This window comes from Sinocyclocheilus grahami, unplaced genomic scaffold (genome assembly GCF_001515645.1).
Source record: "Sinocyclocheilus grahami isolate Dianchi unplaced genomic scaffold, SAMN03320097.WGS_v1.1 scaffold1.1, whole genome shotgun sequence".
NCBI classification, from domain to species: Eukaryota; Metazoa; Chordata; class Actinopteri; order Cypriniformes; family Cyprinidae; genus Sinocyclocheilus; species Sinocyclocheilus grahami.
This window is the reverse complement of record NW_015505180.1, coordinates 1,618,526-1,634,975: the sequence shown is the minus strand read 5'-3', so window position 1 is coordinate 1,634,975 and position 16,450 is coordinate 1,618,526. Positions and strand designations below refer to the sequence as shown.

General features: G+C 38.5%; 1 protein-coding gene across 1 annotated transcript; it reads right to left on the bottom strand.

Annotated features, from left to right (window-relative positions):
* Window positions 1–10,323: 10,323 nt before the first annotated feature.
* LOC107595032 (uncharacterized) lies at window positions 10,324–14,915 on the bottom strand. Its single transcript, XM_016285342.1, has 6 exons — window positions 14,853–14,915; window positions 14,078–14,141; window positions 13,758–13,860; window positions 13,260–13,462; window positions 12,951–13,073; window positions 10,324–11,402 (listed from the first exon to the last, which is right to left on the bottom strand). The coding sequence occupies exons 2-6, from the start codon at window positions 14,122–14,124 to the stop codon at window positions 10,811–10,813; spliced, it is 1,068 nt and encodes a 355-aa protein (XP_016140828.1). The 5' UTR covers window positions 14,125–14,141; window positions 14,853–14,915; the 3' UTR covers window positions 10,324–10,810.
* Between the last annotated feature and the right edge of the window lie 1,535 nt (window positions 14,916–16,450).

Here is a 16,450-nt window from a genome sequence, read left to right as displayed (position 1 = left end):
TCATGAAGTACTGACATACGAGCTGTCACACTAACCTCAGGTGTGTCCCTAGGCTTAAAATAACTGAGTCACAAAGAGCAATTATACGGTTACACTCATTACTCTGATCACAAACTGCACAATGTAGTCAAATGAGCCTATTTTCACAAAACTGTTATCCTGTGCAACATGTTTTCCCATGAGCGCCCACTGTTTTGTTGCTTAGCTACATGTAAAGCGTATGGTCTGCCCTCTTAGTGCTTAGCTTTGTTTGTTCATTGTGTTTTGTTTTGTTTATTTATTTAAGACTAATGTGCTTAGGTTATGGTGTTTCCTTTTTGATTGACAGGTTGCGTGTCCACCCTTAAGAGGTCAGAAGTTGTAACCGTGACCTGTTTCCCGGACAGTACAGACCAGCAGAGAAATACCTCCAGCTACATTGTACTGTCCCCTCCCATGCCCTGCCCCACAAATACCATGCAATTCCCAGAAACCTTTTATCTTTGTCCTCCTGAGCTGCTTCGGAAAGTTAAAGGGAAAAAATAATTTTTCACCTGCCTTTTTAGCCGACAAACTATCCTTCTGCTCCACTGCACGTCTATTAACAGCCTTAAAGGAGAAAGCTAGCTAACTTAACCTCCAGAAACAAATCATTTTATTTTTGGCAGTCATTTCGTGGCACGGCGAGACACTCACTAACCCTGCGTCCAGCTGTCCCCTCTGCTCTTTACTTTGGGTGCAAGGCTTTCTTTAGGGCAGGATTAGTTTACCTCTGCAGGAGTGATCTCACACACATACACACACTCAAGGAGAGTGACAAGTTGAGAGGCTTTACGGGGTTCGGGGCTCCTCATTGGCCTTTATAAAGCTGACTCACAGTATAGATGCAGGTGAATCAACAGTGCAGCCATTCTCTGAATACTGCCTGTCCTGAAATAGCCCTTCAGGGCAAACACCTTTTGTTGATGATGCAACAGCCCTGTGGTCGTTTACGACTCTTTGAATTGCTCAAAGAACTTACCCACAAAATAGGGCTGCTATGAAGTTACCAAGTGTTTCAGTTGGACTTGAATTAGCATGCATTATCATGATTTTCTATGATGAAATTATTTCAAGACTCTGTAAGCATTTTTAATTGAAATATACACTTGTCCCTATACTCCCTAACAGATATCACTGAAACAGGGTTTTTGCCGTCACTGTCTTTAACAGGAAAGTGGAATGGGCCACAGTTTTTATCCAATCAGTAAGCTATATAGAAACACTCTCTGCTTCATCTCAGTGCTGGTTGAACCACAGAATTTGTAGAGCCTACTCACTCTGCACTGCAGTGATGTCATGACAGTGTTGAGTATCTCATACAAATATCAGGTAATTAGTTACATAAAATTTATTTTCATGACGTTCATGGACATTGTGTCTTCTTTTAGTCAGCAGGCTTTACCCAGTAGGTGGCTAATCTGTATTCCACTCTCTTTCCGCTCATTCTATCACTGTTCTTTAATGTTTGTTTATCCTGAGGCTTGGTGAATAATTCAATTAGTTATGCTGACTCTCAAGGGGCTTTGAGTCTGCAGTGCAGTGACTTCATACGTGAGCTGTTGATACAATAACGTCACACGCAGCTTTGAATCCTTGACAGATGTATAGCTGTGTTCTCAATACAATCTAACTAATTGTCATAGGCAAGATCTGTTGCATGTGAAAGAAGTTCTGCAGATAGATTCAATGGATCGTATGATTTGTACAAGACATTTTGCTGGAAATTTTGAGCTATAAGAAGACATTGTGTAAGCTGAAGCCATATACTCTCTAAAGCAGCAATGTCACTTCTGTACCACTAGTTGCCAAATGGAATTGCAAAAGTAATGACTTTCAAAGTGTTTTCACTAATACTCTCATGTCATTCAGTTTGGACAAACAGAAAGTCTGGCTACAAATTCACGCCACTGGTTAAGACAATGCTGCTATGTCAGACTGCTGGAACAAACACAGAAATATTAAAAGGGCCATGGTGTTCACACTTTTTATGGCTATCAACCTACAAATGGCTTACTTATAGTCTACACATTACAGTGAAATAGAAGAATGTATTTTAACATCACTTAGCAGCTTTAAAAGACCCTAACTCTGTTTTTTTGGGGGTCAATATCATATAGATACAATAAGGAAGTCGTCAACTATTTTAATCTGCCACAGATGTCAAGAGTGAAAGGAATCCATGCCATTTGTAAATTCGAAAATTATGGATGCACAATGGTTCCTCACTATGTAATAATCAACACTATAAAACAAGTGATTCCTCCATAAAGAATTTACAGAGGGGTACTACTCGAGACCTCACTTTAGATAATGTCTTTATTAGTATACAGCATACTACAGTCAAAATAGATCTAGTAATGTGCATAAAATCAAGCCCTTTGTTTAAGAGAGGTCGTAAAGGACATCTGCTGTACATTATTGCTGTTTGTCTTGCCAAGTCCATGTGATTTCTCACCTTACACTGCCACTGATTAGACTTACACTGCCCAGTGAACCCCCTAAAGTCCTATGTTAAATTCATATGGTGGAAATTAACTAGCATGCTCACTTGGAGATGCGTTTAAATAGAGTCCTTAAATAAATGGCTTGGTCAGCACTCTCTGGCCCGCAGATCATCAGGCCCCTGCGGCAGTCATAGAGGACGCAGCCGTTTAAAGACAAGCGCCTGGCATGTGCTGACAGACACGGGGAGGATCTGCTTTGGCAGTCTTGGCAAAAGCTTTTATGAAACTTATTGAATGATGCGATTCCAAAAACAGGCCCTATCCACAGAGCGATCCAAATGAACCCATTCACCCAGACTTGCACTCTCTAAGCCACCAAAGTGATCCCGTGCCTGTCAAAACAGGAATAGTGAACCAACAATATACATTTATGACCTCAATTTATGATCCATGAATTTTTATGATACAAACAAACCTTATCAGCAACAAGCAGATTTGCATAGACAACACTTTCTGTTATTGTGTAATGGTTTTATTTTTAATGGGAATCAGGTTTCCCGTGCCAAACTTTGATGAACCTGGAATTTATATGGTTTTACTACAAGTAACACAATACATGTTAAATTACTACAAATGCATCCACATTACTACCCATAGTGCTGAGTAGTATATTGATGCGAGAGGTTATCTGGTTCCATGCATTTGTTCTGTGGCCTATAAAATATTCAAAGCACTTTCATACTGTCATTTACAGTTTTGGACTGATGCAAAGTATTTGCCACATTCAGGTTAGGCCATGTTCAATAGAAAGGGCTATTGATGGACATTAAATACAATGGCATTGTTCATTGTTAGGTGTATGTCATGATACCTGATGCTTTATCTAATGTTAATCAAATAAACATCTCTGTTTTCCATTTTGAAAAAAAAAATTAATTGAAAGAAGAACAGCTACTTTTAGAAACATCTGTAACCCTTTCTCTGGTTATTGCTGATGAGAGGTCTTCTGGTTACAGATTTGACACTGTCGTAATCTTCACGAATTGATACCGACTGCCGAGGTGGTAATTTGTGGCACTGCTGTGCTTGCAGTCAAATATAGAAAGTTACGTGGACACATTGGCACAGTGCAAAATCTCACTATGCACAAAAAGAAGGTGCTGGTCCCTCTGAGAGATAAGGATCGCATGATGCAGTATTTTGTGAACAGGTGTTGTTCCTGCACGCGGCTGCATGTCACTTTTGGATGGGACTGAGGAGGAGCTCAAACTATAGATTGCTAACAGCAGAGCAAAAACAGACTAGTGGTGAAAGCTTCACTATGGCCTTAGATAATCTTAGACAGGCAATAATCTGTAGGAGTTAGTGTATAAACACATACACACATGCTTTGGTTGAGATCATATGACATTGAGCAAACGGCTTACATACACACAGGATTGACACCTCATTGTAAGTGAATTGGAACGTGTGCCCTAGTAACTATACCAGTGGCCTTCCAGTTTTGAAGGGGGGGGGGGTCTGATGCTGAAGTAGCAACTGCGGCTGTAAGCCTAAGATTTCAGTAGAAATCTGATAGGCAGATGAATGACCTCCACATGAGTGAGATGTCTGTACATGCTCTGCAGCTGTTGCCCATATATGTTTCTTTCTCACAGTAACAATCAAACCAGATGATTTTTAATATTTCATTAGATACTCACAATGTCTGTTTAGTACAAAAATAAGCCACTTGAGGGTCTACAGTGATTTTACCAGTGCACTGTACCTAAAAAATCACTTTAACACACTGAACTGAGTATATTTTTATAAATTCCAATACCAATATAATAAAATACACCAAAGATCAATAATTAATAATCAGAGAAAAACATTAAATGACACAAAAAAAGGTAATGTAGAGAGTTTGTGACTGCTAAGCAATAGCAGCAATGCAGCATTTTACCAGCAACTTTAAAACACAGCTCATTCAGTCAAAATTTAGAGTTAGAACTGTCCAGAAGATAATTTATGAAGTACACATCAGACTATTTGTTTTGGTTTAACTTCCTCCTCCTCCTGTTTTGCTTTAACTTCTTTGTGCATCCTCCATAAGCATTATCTTTACATCAACATTAACGTTATCTGAGGGCTGTAACTTGTTTGTCCTTTCCTTTTACGTTTCAAGAGAACTTTTTTGCTTATAGATTTCCTGAGAAAGTGTTATTATTGTACCAACTTTTTATATGGTCATTTGGCAGTTGGGTCAGTGTGTTCAGCATAGGGCCCATCCGGCATTATTCCCTAGGAATGAGAAGAATGCCTGTCAGTTGGAGAGAAAAGGGTCAGGCAGTACAAGGCTGTGGGGGGGGACGGAGCTGTGGGTAATGTCTGACCAGATAAAATACACCAAAGATCAATAATTAATAATCAGAGAAAAACATTAAATGACACAAAAAAAGGTAATGTAGAGAGTTTGTGACTGCTAAGCAATAGCAGCAATGCAGCATTTTACCAGCAACTTTAAAACACAGCTCATTCAGTCAAAATTTAGAGTTAGAACTGTCCAGAAGATAATTTATGAAGTACACATCAGACTATTTGTTTTGGTTTAACTTCCTCCTCCTCCTGTTTTGCTTTAACTTCTTTGTGCATCCTCCATAAGCATTATCTTTACATCAACATTAACGTTATCTGAGGGCTGTAACTTGTTTGTCCTTTCCTTTTACGTTTCAAGAGAACTTTTAGGTAGCTTATCTGAAACTACTGAGGCAAGCTGTCGTTTGCGTCAGAAGTAACAAGCATGGATAATCGTCTCTTTGGTTGTGTCCTAAATAAGGGCTTATTTATCAGGGTTGTTTAATACTCATCTAAGGGTGCAGAGGCAGTTTTTCTTACAGCCGAGCATATCTTACAAAGATCAGAAGATTTTGAAATTAATGTTTTTATTAAAGTATTTAGTTTGGAATTTAAGAAAAAAAGTTTTAAGGATGGGTTAATCCAATGTCTGTTATCGACATGTGCTTATCTATATGGACAATCCTTAAACTGTAGCCCAAAGTAGTAATTATTGATAATGAACTATTCGATATCACAAAGCTGCTCCGTTAGATATACCAGATGTATTTAAGTTACTCAGTAATATACTTTACAATAAGGTCCAATTTCTTAACATTATTTCACGCATTGTCATAAACTAAAATGGAAAATACTTCTACAAAATTAAGTTAATATTCATTTCTACATATACTAATGCAAGTTGTATATAATTTAACATTAAAGTATTATGAATTAACAAAGAAAAGTAGTATATTTATAAATTAATCTAGATTAACAAATGCTGTCAAAAATGTTAATTGTTTAAATGTCCGTGATACCTAATGCAACAAATGTTAACAAACTGAACCTTGAAACTAAGATGGTCCTTAATACAAGAAATCAGTTCACAGAGAGACACAAACCCCTCTACTGAAAAATAAGGATTTGTCTCAGGCACAACAGCACTGCTGATTTGGTTAATCATATATTTGATTAGTAATTACGCCAAGGAGTTATTCTGAAGGTATAGATTTATTATTATTATTATTTTGATATGCTAATTAAATACAAGATTTATGCTGTCATCATGTGGTTAACAAGTTACATTGCACAATATAACCCTTGAGATTTGCCAGGAAAAAGCTGGTTATGCCCTCTAGTGGTAAATCTATTCCAACACATCGCTAACGGGTTTATTTATTTACTCATATTTTCCCCTAGTGAGACTTTTCCATTGGAGTAGACTAACCATATTTGCTTATAGATTTCCTGAGAAAGTGTTATTATTGTACCAACTTTTTATATGGTCATTTGGCAGTTGGGTCAGTGTGTTCAACATAGGGCCCATCCGGCATTATTCCCTAGGAATGAGAAGAATGCCTGTCAGTTGGAGAGAAAAGGGTCAGGCAGTACAAGGCTGTGGGGGGGGACGGAGCTGTGGGTAATGTCTGACCAGATAATCGGAGCATGAAGCCAGGGAGCTGTTACTCCCATACACGATTACAGCAGGAGAAATAAGACCTGCGAAACAGGCCACATGCTTGCTCACTCACATATACACACACACACACACACACTGACTCAGCAATGAAGCTAAGCCTGGGCTGCTGTTTGCCTAGGTTGTGTGATGGGTTTGCTTACTACTGGGAAAAGAGATGAGCATGCATAGGTTGTTACACATGTTCCTGCCGTTGGAAAGCACTTCTATCCTTTTCAATATCAAGGACACATTCCTCACCTCGTAACACCTCAGAGCCACTCTATTTCATGTGCTATGACTGAAGAACGAAGAATGTGACAATTCTGCTCTGACCGCATTGGTGAAGTAGCAGTGGAGATCACAAGCATGCTTTGCAATTCACCGTTGTGACATTTTTTGCCTTGCCGTTCCAGACTGTGCACTTGGAAGCCATCCTAACAGCGCTGTGAGACAGACTCGGCTCTACAGGGGGGCGTGGTCCACCCAATCATGAGCTTGGCCCACCCTGGGCTGACCACAAGGATGGAGGAATGCAAACATATTTCAGTTTAACCTCATTTAAATTTACAACAGAATAGTTCAAATATGGGCATTTTAAAAACAATCAGCAATGATTAGTTATAAACATAAACTTATTCAATTTTATTTCTATTTTTATTGATACTTTTATTGACAGGTTGGCAGAGTTTAAGAAGGCACTGTAAATCTGCAAATATATACACGTATCAAAAAATATTTTGATGCTGTATGAAGTGGTTTGAATCAAATTTATAAGTTATCTATAACTTGAACTTTATCATTATTGTTATTGGCATTAACAACAAGGACCATATATAAAAACACATTTAACTTAAAGGGATAGTTCACCCAAAAATTTTAATTAGCCTTCATTAACCCACTGGATTAATTATTAAGGCCTTTATTAACCCCCTGGAGCTGTGTGGACTGGAGTACTTTTATGATGGATGGATGCGCTTTTTTGGGCTTCAAAATCTCGACCCCCATTCACTGCCATTATAAAGCTTGGAAGTGCCAAGACATTTATTAATATAACTCCAATTGTATTCGTCTGAAAGAAGAAAGTTATATACACCTATAGGATGGCTTTAGGGTGAGTAAATCATGGGGTAAATTTCATTTTTGGGTTAACCATCCCATATATGTGTTTTATTTCTGCATGACAACACAGTGCTGGGTCAAAAACTGAAGCTGGTCATTGGACAATTGTTTTAAGCAATAATGTGAACAAGTAAAGTTCCCCTATCCCTTTAATCTTTTATTAAATGCACAATTAGAATTTATCCACTGAATTTAGAACTTGTCGCTAAGATAATCATTAGAAATCACTTACACACTCTCCTCTTCAAAAGTACGAGTCTGAATAAAAGTAAAATATTAGAATCATGAAAGCGTTCTGGTTAGAACTGACTTTTAAATGACATGGCAGCTTTACATGGTAAATAATTAGAGGGTTGGGCCGAGGGCAATTGTAAAATACAAAATGTCTTTACACTCTTAAAAATGCTGGGTTAAATATAACCCAGCGCTGGGTTAAAAAGGGACAAACCCAGCTATTGGGTTGTTTTGACCCAGCGGTTGGGTTCAAAACAACCCAATAGGTGGGTTTGTCCCTTTTTAACCCAGCATTTTTTAGAGTGTAGATCGCAAATATGTGGTAGCAATGACACAAATTCAACATATCCTCAGTTAAATTCTCTTTAAGCCTTAGAAAAAGTGAAATCAATTCACTGCTAAGAAATTTTCAAGACAAACCAATTACTTTCTACCTCCTTGATATTCACTATACAATATGGCAAGATGGCAATGAGGTTGGGGGCAATAGTAACACTTTTTAAAAAATAAAAATCATTATTTAATTGAATTAAAATTCAGATCAAATGTGCAATGAACATTATATCATCAAAGTATGAATCTCCAGACTATAATCTAATCAATATAAAATAATTTTCTTTTATAATGTTACTTATAATGTAATATATTATTTTGCTTTAAACACATACTACTCTTGCAAGATTACAAAGTTGTTGTAAAAGTGTTGCAATTATCCCCAACCTCTGCTATGATAGGTGATGTAATGAAGGTGACTTCTTTGAATAAGTCAATATTACTCTCTCATAGGTCTATTAATGGTACAGTCACTTCTAGCAGATACACATGTACACATACACACAAATACACATTCTTATACCAAAGGATGGCAGATACATCTGTAGCAGGCTATGATGGAAAATGTAAAAATTTCCCTTGGCCCCCTATTTCACAGTAGATTCTACTCAACTGAGAAAATTGTATTGATTTTAAAGAAGAAATGAAAGCCCATGGAAAGTGGGGGAAAGAAAAATTATTACATTCCCCCTCAGTAAGACAGACTTATGATTCCTACACCTGGGGATCCTAACACCCAGGAAATTGTATGGCATGACTTTATAAAGCTCCTCTGAGGCACTTCCTGTACCTGTAGAACAGTGCAGCCCCCAGGGTCCAGTTCCAACGGTTTAATGATCCTTAGGGCTTCCATGGCAACCAGATGAAAGATGATTGGTTATACAGCAATAACTGAGCTGTGCACAGGAGAGCATTATGACCATGAGTCCAATCATCGCTGAGCAATCAGGAAAAGTGCCAAGAGATTGCACAGGCATCTGTTTTGGCTTTATTGTCTCTTAACGTGAACAAGATGAATTGTTGATCTTGGTGAACTTTGGTGATATTTTTGTAATCCTTTGTGCACAGAGCAATATTAACTTTGAACTGCACTGAGCAGCACTAAAGTCCCTTTAAGCATGTCAGTTTACTCTGCAGCCATCTTGGTTCATCCTGGGTTAAATATAACCCAGCGCTGGGTTAAAAAGGGACAAACCCAGCTATTGGGTTGTTTTGACCCAGCGGTTGGGGTCAAAACAACCCAATAGGTGGGTTTGTCCCTTTTTAACCCAGCATTTTTTAGAGTGTAGATCGCAAATATGTGGTAGCAATGACACAAATTCAACATATCCTCAGTTAAATTCTCTTTAAGCCTTAGAAAAAGTGAAATCAATTCACTGCTAAGAAATTTTCAAGACAAACCAATTACTTTCTACCTCCTTGATATTCACTATACAATATGGCAAGATGGCAATGAGGTTGGGGTTAACCCAGCATTTTTTAGAGTGTAGATCGCAAATATGTGGTAGCAATGACACAAATTCAACATATCCTCAGTTAAATTCTCTTTAAGCCTTAGAAAAAGTGAAATCAATTCACTGCTAAGAAATTTTCAAGACAAACCAATTACTTTCTACCTCCTTGATATTCACTATACAATATGGCAAGATGGCAATGAGGTTGGGGGCAATAGTAACACTTTTTAAAAAATAAAAATCATTATTTAATTGAATTAAAATTCAGATCAAATGTGCAATGAACATTATATCATCAAAGTATGAATCTCCAGACTATAATCTAATCAATATAAAATAATTTTCTTTTATAATGTTACTTATAATGTAATATATTATTTTGCTTTAAACACATACTACTCTTGCAAGATTACAAAGTTGTTGTAAAAGTGTTGCAATTATCCCCAACCTCTGCTATGATAGGTGATGTAATGAAGGTGACTTCTTTGAATAAGTCAATATTACTCTCTCATAGGTCTATTAATGGTACAGTCACTTCTAGCAGATACACATGTACACATACACACAAATACACATTCTTATACCAAAGGATGGCAGATACATCTGTAGCAGGCTATGATGGAAAATGTAAAAATTTCCCTTGGCCCCCTATTTCACAGTAGATTCTACTCAACTGAGAAAATTGTATTGATTTTAAAGAAGAAATGAAAGCCCATGGAAAGTGGGGGAAAGAAAAATTATTACATTCCCCCTCAGTAAGACAGACTTATGATTCCTACACCTGGGGATCCTAACACCCAGGAAATTGTATGGCATGACTTTATAAAGCTCCTCTGAGGCACTTCCTGTACCTGTAGAACAGTGCAGCCCCCAGGGTCCAGTTCCAACGGTTTAATGATCCTTAGGGCTTCCATGGCAACCAGATGAAAGATGATTGGTTATACAGCAATAACTGAGCTGTGCACAGGAGAGCATTATGACCATGAGTCCAATCATCGCTGAGCAATCAGGAAAAGTGCCAAGAGATTGCACAGGCATCTGTTTTGGCTTTATTGTCTCTTAACGTGAACAAGATGAATTGTTGATCTTGGTGAACTTTGGTGATATTTTTGTAATCCTTTGTGCACAGAGCAATATTAACTTTGAACTGCACTGAGCAGCACTAAAGTCCCTTTAAGCATGTCAGTTTACTCTGCAGCCATCTTGGTTCATCCTTCAAGCTGCCTCTGAAATTCTGTGCGGCACAGGTATTTTGGAGAAGGTGTTGGGCAAGTCATGGTGATTTTGGGAAGTTTCTGTCCTTGAGAGTTGCACAGCTCCACAGTGCGTTCCCTCAGGGAACCGTATGGGCCCCTGTGTGCAGGTAACAGATCTACCTGGTCCTGGTGACAAGGAATGTGGACCTGTGGCAGAGCTGCACGATAAGGCAGTGGAGAGTGTAGGATCTGGCGGCACAGATGCTCCTGGAACCCAGAAAATGGCTCCAGCATGTGGGCCGCCAGTGGGCAGTGAAATACTCCTCTGTTTGGTACTTTTTTCATCACAGACCTCAGGGGCTGGCACGCTCTGTCAGTCTGCCTCATCTGTTGCGTGGTGTCAGGACTGATAGGGTACACTGCCTGCACTACAGGACTTTGGAAAGTGAGTCGAGATCTCGGGGACACTCCAGAGGCTTTGGCAGGAAGCAAGCGGGGCCCATTTCCTTGAACACTGTGCACCTTGACAGAGAGAGACGTCTGCTCGACAGGTACAATTTTTGCATGAATAGGTTTAGCTGAACTGAATTCCATTTTGTCCGGCCTTTTTCATAAGAGAATAACAATAATTAGACATTTAAACACTACAATCTTTTAAAAACAGTATAAAACTAACAGGCATGCACACTTTGATTGGCACCAGCTATGTAATTAGTGATGCTTGCTTAGTTTCTTGCAAAACTTTAGGTATGTTTCATGTGCTCATCATTTATGTTGTTCTACAAAGAAGAATGATAACTCAAATTGAGTGGCTCAAGAATTTATGCTATTACTTTTCTAAGCAAACATACTTTTGCCCGGTGGACAATAAATAAGGAGAAAAAATTCCAAAGACTTGTATCTAATGTCTTATATCTAATGACCGGAATAACATACAGACTTTAGGGGCCAGTTTGCACCTGGCAACCTGCAGAACACCTAACAACGACTAACAATGGCTCAGAACACTCTAGTACCTGCTTAGAAACATTCTAACAACTACCCATAACACTTTAACAACATCATAGCAGTGCACTAAAAAACTTTTACAGATTAAATAGAGAACGGTTTAGTGGCAGAGTTTGCCTTTTTAGTATGAATGTCAGAAACTTGGGTCAGATGCAAGCGACACAAATCTATAACACAAACAAAGTCTATAGCTTCAAGAGAAAATCAGTGAAAATGGTCCAGAATCATCCATCACATATTAAGCTAAAGCGTTCTTTTTTTTCTGAAATGATATCACCATATTATCACTATATATTGCAGATCCTTGTCTGCATAGTTGGCTATGGGTGCGCCACAGAAAGTTCCACTACAGGAAAGGTTATCAGGTTTTCAATCACATTAAGATCCAAATTCAATTACCATTTCAGTTACTAAACGTATTTATCAGTAATGGTCCGGGCAAGCAGAGACATCTGAACCTTATTGCTCTTAAGTCCCATATCTACCAAAGTGAGGCATTTAAACATACTTTACAAGCAGACCTGACTGAGCTGTTGGTTGCTCTGTGTAATTCCACTTTATTGGGACACTTTAATTTCAGTTTATTAGCCCTGCTGTGGGGGCTGATAGTAGTAAATAGACATCTAAATGCCCTCGCTCTCCCTCTCAGTTCTCAGCGCTGAACTCTGCTCTCTCTCCCTCACACCTCACAGCCTCAAATAAATGAGCAAAGCAGAAAAATACTTGCCCACGTGACGCCAAGACTAACCAGGCTTTAAATCATTAATAAGCAGAAAATGACTCTGCACATATCTGCCGGGCAAGATATTGACTGTGCCTTTTCATTTTTGTTCTGTGAATTTAACAGAGCCCTAAAAGCAGAACGAAGTCAAACTATGAAAAAAGAGTCCCCTGCCTACACAGTGACAAGTGTGAAAGAACTTATCATTCCTCCAGCCCAAAAGCTAAGGGCATTGAATTCTGCTGCAAAGTCCTGTTCTTATCGCCAGGATTTAGATGGCCAGTCAATAGATGGTTGATTTGATCTATGAGCTCACGGTTTTAAGTCCACAGTGGTGTGACTTAAATTTTTATAAAGTAAAATAAAATGTACTTGAAATGTACTAGCATACGCTAACATTTTAAGGGAAAAAGGTGCCAATACCTGCATCCAGACCTACAAGGTGGTCTTGGGGGGTCTGTTTCCTTCCAAGTATTCCTGGATTTAGTGACTGGTGGGAATTTGGGGACAGTTTTGCATCCAGTGCCTCTCACAATCAAACTGCACCTGGTAATCATGTGTTTATACCAGCACTGAGCATATTATGCCATTGAGTATTGACATTGGTAATCAATTAGTGGTGTCTGTATTACAGGAATAATTCAGATTTAGAACTTGAGGGTGAATTATTTTGTTAAAACGTTGCTTACAAAGGGAACCAGTTATATACATAAAATGAACTGTATTTAGTACCTGGCGCTTATGAGAGGGGGTAAACCGGATGTGATGTGATTCTTAGATTGTCTGTATGACCTCTTTTCTCTGGGTTGGAGGGTTAATCCTGTCATTACCGCTGGCAAGCTCTTGTGACTCCGAACATCGTCATCGTCATCGTCATCTTCATCCCCGAGTGGCCCCTTTACACCAGGGAGACAGGGAAGGCTGGCAATAACATCCTATGCAAAACAAGCAGAATTGGCTCACATGTCCATAGGATGTTGTAGCTGCCGTATCATGTGTGATATAATGTACAGTCAGCAGGTCATTATTGCAAAATAAATCATAACAGGTTGAATAGGTTCATTATGTACCAAGGTGTTTATTTTGCGACATTATCCCATTTATTACAAGCATACTATCCAAGTAAATGGGCATACATTGAAATTGCTTTATTATGGGTGATGGCTACCAGGGACAATTGTCAAATATAGAGTTTAATGGTCAGTGGTCTTAATGATTCTGTAGTTTTACCCTGTGTTGCAAGCATGAGGCCGGTTCTGAGAAATGCGATGGTACAGGTGAAACATCACGAAAAGGTGACTGACTTCTGTGTTTCCTAATTTTTTTGGAGGGCCTGTTGACAGAGCAAGTGATATAAATAAGATTTGATATATTTACTTTGAAAGTAACCTCAACTGTGATGTTAGCTATATAAATGGGTATTTTACTGTTTGTTCTGTTTGTAACATACTAAATGTTTCTATAACCATATACGGGAATGTATTGCAACATAAATATTATTTTTAAATATTTGCATTCTTGTTGCATATTAACAGCACAGAAAATATTACCAGTCTCCATTCCCATCCATAGGAACGCCTTTGACAGAAAAGCCCATCCTGATTCTTATTTACCCTTAAAGAGAACAAGTTGTTAGATGACAGACAAAAATCCCAGATTCATAATTACCAAATAAACTTTAATCAATACTACTAAACCTCTCCCTCCTATAAATAATTGTTTAATTAAAGATATTCTTGACCAATAATTCAGCTCTTATCTTTACCAAAAGGATTTCAAGAAATCCATTAGTCTTCAAGAAGTCTGTTAACATATAAATAGGTGATTCATTGCAGAAATTCAATGCATGTGCATTGAAAATATATTTTTGGGCCACAGTGGAGATAATTCATCTACTGATACATCAGGATTGTTTTAAATCAATCTCATGCTTTCAGATATCAATCAAACACACAATCCACCATGAAATATAAAGCATGTTGCCTGCCCATTTCACTAAACCTCAAATTTCCTTTTTCTCCATTTGATATTTGTCAGTGACAGATTAAAGATGATTTAGCATGGAAACTAAAGAAATTAGTGTATTCTAGCATTGCAGCCAACAACAAATAAAACAATATAATATTGTAATAAAATACACACCATTTAGCACAGATTTGTAACACCGCCATGTGCACCTCACAGTTCTGATAAAAACACTTATTTGAACATTTGAAGTTCTTGAAAGTGCAACAAAAGTACCTTAGAGTAAGCCAAATATCCTGTTTTTGGTGTCAGGATGACTTTCGAAAAACATCTGTTAAAGATAAATCTTGTAAAACTTACCACAGACATGCAGAATATCAAGACCGCTCAGTGGAAAGGCTGGCTGCCGCCTCATACTAAGGACAGTCCAAACTACTGAAATCAGGACATTACCATGACCACCCCAACAGACCAGTCAAAATCAAAGACAACAAAGCTCTCAGCTGCTGATTGGCTGGTGGCTGGTTCTGTCCTGGAACCCCACACAGAGTTGAGAACAACCCCTTTTTGTGAAATGATTTGCAAAGGGCCATTAATATCAGAGCAAACAAAACAAACAGTGACTCACAATAATACAGATTATTATACAACACAGTAAAAGACGAGGACTCACTTAACTTTTGACGTTGGTTTCCTGGCCACAGAATCGGCTCATGACATACCCCCAAAAAAGCAACAATAATCATCCTCTCCAATTCTGAGAAACTGCCTCAAAATACAGACATTTGCCATGAGGCTTTACTCTGCATGTAGCTAGTGTAAGCGTCATTAGTGAGATGATATGAGTTATATTCCTCTTTAGGGGGTGAGGTCTCCTTGCATTGTTTAAATCCGACTTAGAGGTGAAACATTAAGCTTCAGGCTTTAAAGCAGCTACAAGCAGCTGCTCAGCAGGCCATGAAGGATCTGTCAGCAGTAGGGACGCATTAATCTGCAGTGTGCTTTTTTACGGCCTCCTGCTGTGATCTCCCATAGGGCAGTGCAGACAAACACTTCGTCATCATTACAAAACACATTTCATCTATAATGAAGATTAGCCTTTTTTGGCTGGCTCAAAACGATATGATCACATATACACAGTTTGGAAGAGGGAGGCTGTGTACCACAGGCTTTTTATTGTCTTTTTTTTTAGAAAGCAAGCTTTTTAAACGTAGAATTGGTTGAAATGTCGACAACTTTCTGTGGTACAAAATTTAATGGAACACTCATGGAAATATCTAAAATTAACATTAACATGAAGGACACCTTGGCCTACATCTGTCCTGATGAGCGAATGATCATGGCTGTGCATTAGCCCTCACACCTCTGATGCAAATCAGGCCACTGTAAATTGGCCTTTAATAGCATTTGCGTGACTCATTAGCGTGCAAATTGGAAGTGGGTTCATTTAAGCGACGACAAACTGCTAATGTACTTTCATGCTTCCAGCACCCTGGTAGAAGCAGTTCAAACCCCTGTTTTTGACTCTTCTGCTCACAGGTTAGCCTGTTTGTCCACCATGGCATGTTGAAATGCTGATATTTTAGTTTTTGTAAGCTTATAGAAAAGAACTGCCAGGGCTTCTTCACCATGCATAGGTAGAGTCGATGACCTTTGCAGTGTTGCTTTGTTTTTCTAATGAGCAATACAGAATGAGTGAGGGCAGACAGCAGAGCTGACTAGGTCCTGCATTAGAACATTTTCTGTTATTTTGTTATGGAAATATGACCCACAGAGCATGCCCTCCAAAGCAACTGTTTGTGCCGACAAAGCATACTGGGCGTGTTATAACTTTATTTCAAAAGTTCTCAATAAAACAAACATGTAGAGGGCGTACATACAGGGCGTATCTTGCCCCATACGTGCTCGTGTTTTTTTTTTGAGAACTTGTGAATTAAAGTAACAATAGCAGTATGCAT